The 12,631-nt window shown below is 42.4% G+C and overlaps 1 protein-coding gene across 10 annotated transcripts in view; it reads left to right on the forward strand.

Annotated features, from left to right (window-relative positions):
* Positions 1–12,631, forward strand: part of DOCK1 (dedicator of cytokinesis 1) — a gene marked incomplete at both ends in the record, with an annotated part of 504,224 nt that overhangs the window by 169,356 nt on the left and 322,237 nt on the right. For all 10 annotated transcript variants that reach the window (XM_080694979.1, XM_080694982.1, XM_080694983.1 and 7 more), the window contains one exon: positions 4,120–4,226. In XM_080694979.1, the coding sequence (XP_080551105.1) occupies positions 4,120–4,226 (107 nt within the window). The remainder of the gene's footprint in view (positions 1–4,119; positions 4,227–12,631) is intronic.

Here is a 12,631-nt window from a genome sequence, read left to right on the forward strand (position 1 = left end):
CTGAATGTCATCCAGGGCTGTCCGCCATGAGTCATTAAATTTAACAAGACGTGGCCACCCTTCCTGCCCTTTATGGCCGCCCTCGATCACTCATGCCCAGGAATTGGAGGGTGCGGGACTCTCAGGGAATCACTGTCTCGAATGTCCCCAAGGATTTGGTGTCCAGCAGGGACACATTTATTGTCTGTTCTGGAGCAATGACGTGTTTGCAGCTTAGTGAGGCTAGCTGATACAAGGAAGAACAGATGGGTCCCGTCTTTCTGCCCAGGTGTCTCTGGAACCCTGTCTTTGGAGCATTGTCCTTTCAGAATGCTCCCCAAATGGCACATCAATACTCCTTGGAACCTTTTATGAAAAATTCACATCCTGGGTTCCTCCCAAAAATTTATAAATTAGAAACTGTGACTGAGCCATTTGGTTTTATGCAAGTTTCCAGAACTACCAGCGCACCTATCAGAAGCTCAGGGCTGGAGAGGCTGAGAAGTGGGGGAGCCTTGTCCAACATGGTCTGTGGCCACCCTCGAGGCCTGGCCTCACTGCATGGAGGAGCACCCCTGCCGTCCACACTTGGTGTTTGAGCACATGCCCAGAGCTCTAAGCGAGACCTCCCTCTCCAGGCCTCTACTCTGCCTCGACCCTCGGCTCCCCCTGTATGCCCCCTTCGATGCTTTTTATGCCCATTCAAAAACTGACATTCAACATCATGTCTACATTTTTTCCTGTGTAGAGAATCAATTTATGTCTTACTAAAGCAGAACTGATCACAGAAGAGCGTAAGTCCAACTTAATTCCACTACCCAGAAGCAACCAGAAAGGCCTGGAGCCTCAATACAGACACATGTGTGGGAGCACGCACACACGCGCGCGCGCGCACACACACACACACACACACACACACGAAGCTCCTCATTCTGCTAGGCTCATTCTGATTTAGGCTCATACACCTATTTAGGACATCGTGTTTCCACATGCTGCAGTTCTCTTCTGCATTGTAATTGCTGATAACTTCACGGTCTCCCTTTCTGTGCTGGTCCCTCGTGACCTAAGCTGCAACAGTAGACATGGCATCTATTGTGTGCTTTCCCCGTACAAAACGGCCATTACCAAAAGCACTCTCGGTGCATTAGTCAATTAATCTTGACAATAATGACATAACATTACGTCTATTATTAGCTTAATTTTGCTTCTTTGTAATAACTCAGCCAGTGAGTAGCTGGTTCAAGGCCAACCCAGGTTTTTTTTTTTATGACAAAGGACAGGCCTCTAACCATTATTCTACCCAAGAGGTATTGGGATCATCCAGTTTTTATCATTATAAAATATGCTAGGGTAAAATTTTCTGTAACCTAATTGTAGGATGTGCCCCTGTTTTATATCACTAGGATGATCACAGAAATAGAATTACTCATGCTCATATTTTCTTAAAAGCTTTTTCTTAGATATCCAGTTGCCCTCCTAAAGGTCAAGTCAACATTCCACTAGGTGATCCTAGTGCCTCTTTTACCAATACTGGGAACTAGCACTTTATAGAACCGTACTCATGCAACGGAAGAAACATTCTTGCTTTTCTTTGGGTCCTCTTAAGGACTCTTCTCATAATCCTCCCAAGGTCTACTGGCCATTTATAAAAGTAAATATTAAATACCTTCATGTGATATACTGTTTTCAGAACATAAAGGCACTGGTTTTTAGTGTTCACTGTGATGTTTTTGTCTATTTACAGAGTTGTGCAGCCATCACCAGGGTCCAATTTGAGAACATTATTTCCCTAGTAAAATCCCTCATACCATTTCCAGTCACCCCACTCTGTACCCACTGCCCAGGCAATCACAACTATTTTTTGTGTCCATAGCCTAGCATTTTCTGGGCAGTTCATAACCATGGAACCACACAAGGTGTGGTCTTCATCTAGCATTACATTTTCTAGGGTCATCTATACAGTAACAGGTTTCCTTACTTTTTTAAAATCAGTTGTTTCTGGGGATGGTGGTGCACACTTGTAATCCCAGCATTCAGGAGGCTGAGACCGGAGGATTATGGTTTGTGGACAGCCTCAGCTACTTAGTGAGGCCCTCCGCAACTTAGTGAGACCCTGTTTCAATATAAAGAATAAAAAATAGGGCAGGGGGTGTAGCTCAGAGATCGAATGGCCCTGGCTTCCATCCCTAGACCCACACACACACAGAAAAAAAAAATCATTTGTATGGACATGCTGTGTTTTCTCTACCTATTCCCCTATTGGCAGATATTTGGATTGTTTTTAGTTTTTCAGTACTATTTTATTTGTATTTTTATTTTTTTGCTGCACTGAGGATGAAACCCAGGGGCATTCTACCTCCGAGCTACACTCCAAGCCCTATTTTTCATTCTTTATTTTGAAACAGGGTCTCACTGAGTTGTAAAGGACTTCACTAAGTAGCCAAGGCTGGTCACGAACCTCAATCCTCCTGTCTCAGCCTCCCAAATGCTGGGATTACAAGCACGTGCCACCACGCCTGTCAACTTTTTCAGTACTATTAATACTGAGTTTCATACCAGGTCCTAAGGAGTCTTATAAATTTGTAATAGCCCAAATATGGAACCAACCTAGGTCTCCATTAACAGATGTATGGATTACAAAATTATGGGAAATACAAACAATAGAATTCTACGCAGCTGTAAAGAAGAACAAAATCATGTCATTTGCAAGAAGATGGAAGACCTGGAGAACTTTATGTTGAGATCAGCCAAGTACAGAAAGAGAGGGGACATATGTTTTCTCTAATATGCCCCAAATAGGGAGTATTAGGAATACCAGAGGTACTCCAGATAATGAAGGGGAAACCTTAGCAAAGCTAGAATGGAAGGGAAGGAAACGAAGAAGGCTGAGGTTGATTAATGGAGGAGCTACATCCGAATATGTGTATAAGTATGAATGTAACATGGTCCACCTGGACACTCATTGTTGGGAGGGGGAAGGGGAAGCAGTAGTGGGGGAGAGGGCACCAAGCATAGTCTGAATGTATGCCATTTTCAATATCCACATAAAATTAAAAAAAGATTAAAAATAAAGTTGAAGAATTAAATTCACAGACATCAGGAAAGTGAAAGTAGTGACTTCTTTTTCTTTCTTTTTTTTTTAACTACAAGAGCAAGAACATGAAGACGTAGATCACCCCTAGGGGCCTGAGCAGATTCCAGAGTCCAGCGGGGCCTTCCGGCACTGCTGAGCACAGCCCGGGCCACACGTCAACAACCCAAAGTCCATTCAATCCACCAAAGAGAGCATCAGGGAGGGGTCCCAAGGATGGGAGCCAATTTTGATGCTGCGCACAGGGCTTTTTATATGTTTGAAGCCCCTTCTGTATAGATAGTAACCACTGATGAAAGTTTCTGTTTTTTATATTATTTTCTTGACCCGGTTAATTTGTCAGCTATGGCTGTTAATTCCCCAAAGCCATGAGCCTGCTTGTTCCACCTGTCTGTTTCCTGGTCTATACGTGGCAGCAATCCACCAGTCTATGGTCCGTGGTTGGTCACTGAGATCTTTGGTTCCTGACATCTTGGCTCTGCTCCTCCACATTTAACTGTTTCTGTTCAGGTCTGAAGAACAATGAGGAGCCAGCTTCCTTCTTAGGGAGAGTCTGCATTTTGTTTTTCTTAGCCTTTCTCTCCTGGGAATCCCATACTTTCACTGCCCACCTCATACCTAATTCCTACTATAAATACCGTCACTTTTAGTCATGGACACATTTTTGTGTGGGTATATATTTTCTGTTTTCTTTCTTTTTTTTTTTTGAGTATATACCTATCCATTTGAATTGCTAGTCACATGACAACTGGGTAACATTTTGAGAAAATGCCAAACTGTGTTTCAAAGTGGACTCCAATTTCTTTACATCCTCATCAATACCTATTACTGTCATTGAATAATAGACATCTTAATGGTTGCCAAGTTAAAAAAAATTAAACATAATTTTGGGCAGGAGGGACTTTGAGAAATATTGGATTAAGAAGCTTTGCCCAACTCCGATGACACTTCATGACCACTTACTGACCTCATGTCTCAGCAATCTCTTGTAACAACAGCATTGGGTCGTTGTGCTGTGCGTCTGAATTATATATATTTTTTCCTCTTAGCAAAATGTTCACTGAATTCATCCTGAACATTCCCATGGGCCTGCTCACCATCCAGAAGCTCTACTGCTTGATCGAAATCATTCACAGTGACCTCTTCACACAGCACGGTGAGTGGGACCCCGTGGTCTACACATGTGGCCCCTCGGCAGCCCCTTCCCCAGGAGTGGAGCTTGTGCCTAATTAAAACATCTCCTTTGCAAGACAGGGAGACTCCGTGCTTACAAAAGCATGGTGATTGACATAAAGTGTAGGTAGTAGGTCATTGAAGGATGGATTTAAAAGCTCGTACTTTATAATTCAGGTGTACACCAAAGACCTAGGATAATCAGCATACATTGTGGTCTTTAAAATGTGTGATTGTCTGTCCTGGGGATGCAATCACCTGCTTCCATCGAGATGATTGCAAAGAAAAAAAAATATTCGAGCTTTCTTTAAATTTAGAAATACTGGTTCTGTCGTCTGAACTTTGCCTTCTTTGATAGTGTTTCTTCAAACTCTGCTCAGAGGAATAAGAATTCTAATGATTTCTCGACTCACTTATCCTGAGGAACACCTTATATTTTTCCTTTATTATCTCCCTACCCATTTTATTAATAATTTCTTTCTATTTGGACAGATTGAATTACTATTTTACGTGTGTCAAGCAGTTTTATTGAAAGCGTAAACCTTTGTATAACTCCACGACCTTGCTCAGTATTCGAGCCAGATGTGAAATCTGTCCAGAGACATCGTGATGAGTGGCGTGGGTTTATTCTCTTCCCTGGGTGCCTGGTCTTGTTCATTTCCCTCTTTCCTCAGGCGCTGTACTGTTTGTAATTCCCGGGCTCTGTTTCAGCGATGGAGCAGCTCCGGCTTGGGAAGCTCCTCTTGAGTTACTGCCGGCTGGACCGAGAGGCCGTGTGTCTGGCTTGGTCCTTTGTACCGTCTGGGCATATGGATGTCATGTTTGGCTGCTAACTCTCATCTGACTTCCTGATTTAACTTTATTATCTGCCCTGGAACCTACACTTGTTGTCAGGGCTTATGTTAAGAGAAAATATTAGCAGGGGTGCAATGGTACATACCTGCTATTCTAGTATTTGGGAGACGGAGACAGGAGGATTGCTGATGCAAGGCCAGGCTTGACAACTTAGCAAGAGCCTCAGTGATTTAGCATGGCCTCGTTTCAAAACTCCACGGCACAATGTCCCTGGGTTCAATCTCCAATACAACAAACAACAACAACAACAACAACAACAACAACAACAACAAAATGAAGCCTTTATTTGGGTTGAGTGTTCTTCCGGAGAAAAGCAATATCAAACCAAGAAGTGGGCAGCTTTCCCTACCCAGATATCTCTCATGTCAAAATCCATTTCTCACTTTTATAAAATCAATTCTCCTGATTGTCAGGGTCTTGAAGCACATAAGGCTACCTGGAGCCATTAATCCCAATTATCCATTGGGATAATTATCTATTATCCCAATTATTCTCAGCCTTCACTGAGGGCTGGTTCTTGAATTTTCTATTTCCCAGCTGTCTCCCCAAATCTGGGGCCACTATGGGGCTCAAGGGAAGGGCTGCTGTGGAGGTGAGATGTTGAGGCCCCGCTTCCCCTCTGCTCGCATGTGGGCTAAGCTTTATACCAAGCGTGTGAACCCCTGGAGTGTTTATAATCTAGGACTTATTAGGTATGTTACTAATGTTCTGCCTCCTCACCGTCCAGTGCCCAGACAGGCAGACACACACACACACACACACACACACACACACACACACCCATCACCAGGAATTGTGCACTTTATTGGAGAAGAGCAACCAATGGAATGGGAAGCAAAACTTTGGAATGGGAATATGTGTGCCAAGTGAGCTGTGGGTGTCTTCAAAGAGGCTGACGCAAGGGCTAGGGCTGGAAGGCAAGAACGAAGAATATTTCATTAGGGCTTTGTAAACAGCATCTTCGGCTGTGGTGGTTAATAACAAGAATGCCGTCAGTCCAAGGTTGAACCTACCGTGGCTGGGCAGGTGTCCTGTAGATTTCCTTCTTGTTTAAGGTGGTGGCGGCCTTCTGGGGAGCTTGTGGGTTTCTAGTCTTTTGCCCAGCTGTCTTCCAATGGGCGCATGAGAACCCTTCTTTCTGTTGTTTTTGATGAGGTTGACACAAGAGACACCATTTTTATTTTGACAATTTTCACAATGTTGTTTTCTGAAAGCTTTGCTTCCTGTGGCTTAGGCTCCGGTTGTCTCTCTTTGCCAGGAGAGACACGACGGACATTTTCTGGTCATTGGTTGTGGTCTTATGGTAGGGGCCAAAGTGTCACACCCCTGTTAGTGAGGTTTGCGAAACCAAGAGGGTTAGAAATAGTGGTCCTCGGTAAAGTTTACCTGGAGTCCATTGATAAGCTGGACTGTTTCTCAGGACATGCCCATCACCTCAAAGTGCGGGGCCAGATTATAGTATTGGGAATTGTACTTCTGCCCACTTTTGACGGGAATAGTTACAAAGTTTTTGTTTGTTTGTTTGTTTTTGGTGGTACTGGGGTTCCTGGAAACTCATCTACCTCCGGGCTACACTCCCAGACCTATTTTACACTTTTTAATTTAGAAACAGGGTCTCTTAAGCCAGTGCGGCTGGCTTCGAACCTGCATGACCCTCCTGTCTCCGCCTCCCAAGCGCTGGGATTACAAGCCTGCGCCACCACTCCAGGAAACAGTTACAAAGTTTTAAAAGAAAATCAACACGAGTAAAACCAACCCAGTTTGTATAATCTGCTGAATCATGACCACTATTTTTTTCTTTATAATCATACTAGTTTTTGCCAAGGCAAAACCAATTTATTTATTAAATATCTTTCATTTTATAAGGAAATTGTGTTTAAGAATATTTGGTTGAGTTTTTATTTAAATAAATCTGAATGAAAATGCTTTAGAAGAGTCCAAGGAATGGATGGCAAGTCTTAGAATTGCCATGGTTAAAATTTTGATGAGAGTTTATTTTGATGTGCATTTAGCAATTGACAAAAGAATATATTTTTATTTTATAAGGTATTGTTATGTAACAATCATGCCTGATAGCATTGCACCAGGATCATTACTTTTATAAATTTTACATAATCTTTAGAACATTTATATTAATAATATATGCCAAACATCATTGTAAAGTAATACTCATTTATTTAACCTGAGTTTTAAGCCAAATCTAGCCAGAATTATTGTCACCCAAAGTACTTGAAACAAGTCAATGCTTTCAAAATTTTAACTTAAGATATAGGATTTTTTTTTCGTTTTTCTGTTTAATTGTTTCTTTGTTTGTTTTTAGTACTGGAGATTTGACCCAGGGGTGTACTCCCGGACCTATTTCTATTTTTACTTTGAAACAAGATCTCACTAGAGTCCTGAGTCTGGCCTGAACCAGAGACCCTACTTTCTCAGTCTCCTAAGTACTGAGATTACAGATGGGCCTACTACACCTGACTCAAGACTTACTTTTACTAAGCAGGCAGAAAACCTAATAAAGAGCAGAAAAAATAAGAAATCACCTTGAAAAAACCCAAAAAACCTTTTTTTTCTAGGCCAATTTTTGTAAATTTTACTAAGAGCCAACTGGTAACGTTAGAAAAATCTTGTTGTTTTAAACATAGAGAATTAGAATCTGGTTTTTTTTATATCAGTATATTAAGGCTTAATTTTTAAAATATTTATTTATTTATTTATTTATTTATTTATTTATTTATTTATTTATTTGGTGATACTGGGGTTCCTGGAAGCCCTTCTATTGCCGGGCTACACTCCCAGACCTATTTTATACTTTTTATTTGGAAACAGGGTCTCTTTCAGCCAGCGCGGCTGGCTTCGAACCTGTGCGATCCTCCTGTCTCTGCCTCCCAAGTGCGGGGATTACAAGCATGCGCCACCATGCCTGGCTAATTTTTTTTCTAGTACTGACTGAAATAATGAACCTCCAGCAACATCAAATAATAAAATTATCTTGATAGAAACAAAGGAGTCAATTGATTCAATTAGGGAGAAGAAGGAAAATAGGAGGATAGGTGGAGCTAAAAGGCCTCTCGTGTTGACCAAGTAATTTCTATTTAAGAATCTCTGAGGGAGGCGACTAAGAAATTCTTAAATTAGGCTTGCATTTCAATCAAAATCTGAAGGTAGGCATATAGAATTTAACGTGAATTCACCAGAGGAAAGCCGTCGGTTGTTACCTTGGGTTCAATTACATTAAAAAGTGCAGGAGAAACCCCTGCCAAACTAGAATGGAGTGGGGCAGGAGTCCCTACCAGTTATCAGTTATTCCTGGGAATTCCCTCCACAAAGCTATTTCTGGGAATTCTTTTTTTTTTTTCTTTTTTTTTTCTTGTGGGTCTGGAGATGGAACCCAGGGACATTTGACCTCTGAACTATATCCCAGCCTTATTTATTTATTTATTTATTTATTTATTCATTTATTTTTTACTCTTTATTCTTTATTTTTTTTATTTATTTATTTATTTATTTTTTTTGGTGGTACTGGGGTTCCTGGAAGCCCTTGTACCTCCGGGCTACACTCCCAGACCTATTTTTACATTTTTTTTATTTGGAAACAGGGTCTCCTAAGCCAGCACGCGGGACTGGCTTCGAACCTGCGCGATCCTCCTGTTTCTGCCTCCCAAGCGCGGGGATTACAAGCGTGCGCCACCACGCCCGGCGCCTTTATTCTTTATTTTGAAACAAGGTCTCACTAAGTTGTGGAGGGCCAAAGTAGTAGTTGAGGCTGTCCACAAACTGCAATCCTCTGGTCTCAGCCTCTGGAATGCTGGGATTACAAGCCTGCGCCAGCATGCCTGGGTATTTCTGGGAATTTTAGTCCTGGGAATTCCCTCCCCCAAAGCTATTCTTAGGAATTCCAGGGCAGATTACTTTGATGAATTTGGGTTCTATTCTCTGCGTGCTCCCCCCACTCCCTGAGAAATTGAAGAATTACCCTTCCCCAAACTTCTCATCTGAAAACAAAGCACACCTGCCAAAAGTGACCCCTAATGGGAATATTATCCCAAAAGATGGCCACAAGGAAGCCCGCCTTACCCGTAACGAAGGAGTCCTCCCAAAACACCCCAGATGAAGACATCAGCCAGGCTCTACCACAGAGGCCTCCCCCTGAGCAAAGACCACCAGGCAGACATGGGCGTGGGCTGGGGAGCTCAGAGGGTTGACTGCAGGAGGCAGCCATTTTCCCTGAAGACTGCCCTGATTCTGGTCCCTTTATAGTCACCAGATATATCAACACTAAAGATTAAATAAGATTCTTTAAGAATAATTTATTTATTTGGGATTAACAAGCCTTGCAGGGGGAACATGCATCCCAAGCACATTTCAAGAGCTTGGGAAAGTGTCTATAGGCCAAAGAAATGAGGAGGATTACTTTAACTGTTGGAAATAGTCATCCTTGGCCAGAATGACCCATAGCAAGGGTGACTGCGTGAAGTTGGACAGAGAGTGGCAGGCAGCCATCTTGGTATCCGAGTGCAAGTCCCTATTTCTGGCCAGGTCCTTTCAGAGAGATGTGATGGGACAATCAGAAATAACAACCCTTCCTTCATAACATTCTGGGTTCATTAACTTGTTTTTTATTTGGGTTGACCAGAGTGACTCCATTTTGATTCTGATAACTTTCACGTTTCTTTCACTCTGTCAACAAGTGTCGGTTATCAAGGAATGATGAATGGCAATTTACTTGAGGACATTTACTTATATATTAAAACCTGTATCATAAGACATTGTCCTGAATGCCATTTAGTTTCCCTCAAATAAGGACCTTAAATATAAAAAGTTTGGAAGCCGAGCGTGGTGGTGCACGCTTGTAATCCCAGCATTTGGGAGGCTGAGACCAGAGGATCTCGGTTTGCGGACAAACTCAGGTACTAAGTGAGGCCCTTTGCAACTCAGTGAGACCTGGTTTCAAAATAAAGAATAAAAAATAGGGCAGGGGGTGTGGCTCGGAGGTTGAATGCCCCTGGGTTCCATCCCCAGACCCACCCACACACAAACACACAAGTATATATATATTTTTTTTTTGGGGGGGCGGGGTTAAAATATTTAAAATAGAAATATTTTGAAGACTAAATTTTGAAAAACCTCCCCCTTCTACTTCTCTGAAAATTTCGTTTTTTTTCTTTATCAAGCTCGGTGAAAGGTTAAGGGACTTTTATTACTTACTTTTGTTGGTGATCTCAAGTCTCTGTATTTGGTATTTGTTCAATCATCTTCCCCTTGCTTTTGCTCCAAATCTGTTTTGACCCTGTTTTATGAGTGCTCTTTTAAAAGCGTAGACTGGAGCCAGGTGTGGTGGTTCACACTTGTAATATCAGCATTTGGGAGGCTGAGACAGGAGGTTAATGGTTTGAGGACAGCCTTACCTACTTAGTGAGGCCCTTTGCGACTTAGTGAGACCCCGTTTCAAAAAAAATAAAGAATAAAAAGTAGGGCTCAGGGTGTCGCTTGGAGGTAGAATGCCCCTGGGTTCCATCTCCATTCCCCCCCCCAAAAAAAAAATGAAGAAGAAGAAAAAAAGCATAGACTGTCTCCAGTTCTCTTTACAACCATACAGCACATAAATAAATGCTTAGCTTTGTCTCTTAAGGAGTTAGCAGGTAATGTAATATGCTGAAGTTAATTATATTTTTAAGTAAAAAGTCCAGAGTTTGATCTCAATAGCAAGCTCTCACCTAATGTAGTATATAAAACTTACTACATTCCTTACATTACTATGAAATCTATGAATCCAAAATTATTGTGGGGTAAATGAACCAAAATTAGCTTGAAGTTTCATGTCTTACAAGCAACTTCCGAATTGCCCAATCAGTAGCAGTTGTCTGAGCCTCAATCTGTCCCCCAAATGTGCGTCCCCACACTTGCTGGTTGCCTCTGAGCCTGTTAGTATGCTGTGGCCAATACGAAAGTGGTCCCATTATAGACTTTGGGTTTTAAGAGTCTTTCTGGGTAGGAATAGTTCTGAAGGCAGTCCTGATTTTTCTCATTGGCAAGCTCTCTTCTTTTTTCCAGCAGCCAACTTCTATCTTATCTCCTTGTCAGTAAAGATTTTTTAGCTGAAATCTTCTAGTGGATCTGGTCTTACAAAGATGTCATTACTTCTGCAAAATATTCTGTTCCACATTTGGTATAAATATTTAAAGCCAAACCATTTGTGGTGAGATATGATGGCTGCGATACCAAAGCTTTGTTCTGTCCCTTGTTAATTTGTAAAAAAAAATATACTTGTCTGTCCTTTTTCATTAATTTGTAAAAAATATACTTGTCTTTGTCCTTTTTCATTAATTTATAAAAAATATACTTGTTGCTGGGCGTGGTGGCGCACGCTTGTAATCCCCGCGCTTGGGAGGTGGAGACAGGAGGATGGCACAGGTTCAAAGCCAGCCGCGCTGGCTTAAGAGACCCTGTTTCCAAAAATAGAAAAATAGGTCTGGGAGTATAGCCTCACAGTAAAAGGGCTTCCAGGAACCCCAGTACCCCCCCCCCACAAATATATATATATATATATATATATATATATGTGCTCCTGAAGTGCCGGCTCTTCCTCTGTGTTCTCTGGAGGATGTGGTCGGATGTATCCATCAGAGAGCAAGTCCTGGGGGCTTTCTGGGATGGGGTTCTCCGAGGTGGAAGTGGGGTTCCCAGATCCTTGCTCAGCACGTGTTTTGCCTCACTTACTGGTTCTTTTGGTCTCAAACATTTGTTTCCATTGTCAACCAAGAATGAAATGAACCTAGTCTAGAACAAAGAAAAATTACATGTATTTGGGGATAATTAGGATCGCTGTCTAGGAAAACACAGATTCAAGCAGTCTTGAAAATGTGCTGTGGCGCTTTGAGAGATGGCAGCTGTATTTATACATTTAAACTCCAGGGGGAGGGGGCATTTAAATCACATCACTTGTTAGTCAAGACTGTGATCGGTACTGGTGAAAGCCGAGCTGTCTTGTCAAGGAAGGACTTGGTGAGGTCTTGTTCTGGGGTGATTTTTGGGTTTGTTGTACACTGTCCCAGGGAGTTGGACTTTGGCCCAGTTCAAGGGTCAGCATGGGTCAGCCCCTTTCTAATGTTTAGTTCCAGTCGAGACCAAATTTCGCAAAGCTCAGCACCTCATTATTGCCTGAACTAATGTCTCTCATTTGACCTTCTTCCTTGACACCAACTCCTGTGATGTCTCAGCTCCTCCATAGCCATGGGGATCTCACGTGAGTGGAGGTGGATGTGTTTGCAAGAGGTGGTCTCATGTATTCTGACACAGGGGTTGTTCCTCTGCAGAACAGCCTTCTCACACCAGGTCTGGGTCCCCAAAGGCTGAGGCTATAGTCCTCGGCTGCATTCAGCCTTATTTTTCCCCACTTGAGGATATGGAGCTGAAAGATGCCTCTAGCCATGTTTGTTGGGCTGTGACAGGGGGACACCTTTGGGGCCAGACATGGCATTGTGCCCCAGCCTGTGTAGGGCCAGCTTGAAGGAGGACCCCGTGATTGCTGTCACT

Source organism: Muscardinus avellanarius (genome assembly GCF_963383645.1).
Source record: "Muscardinus avellanarius genome assembly, chromosome: 4".
NCBI classification, from domain to species: Eukaryota; Metazoa; Chordata; class Mammalia; order Rodentia; family Gliridae; genus Muscardinus; species Muscardinus avellanarius.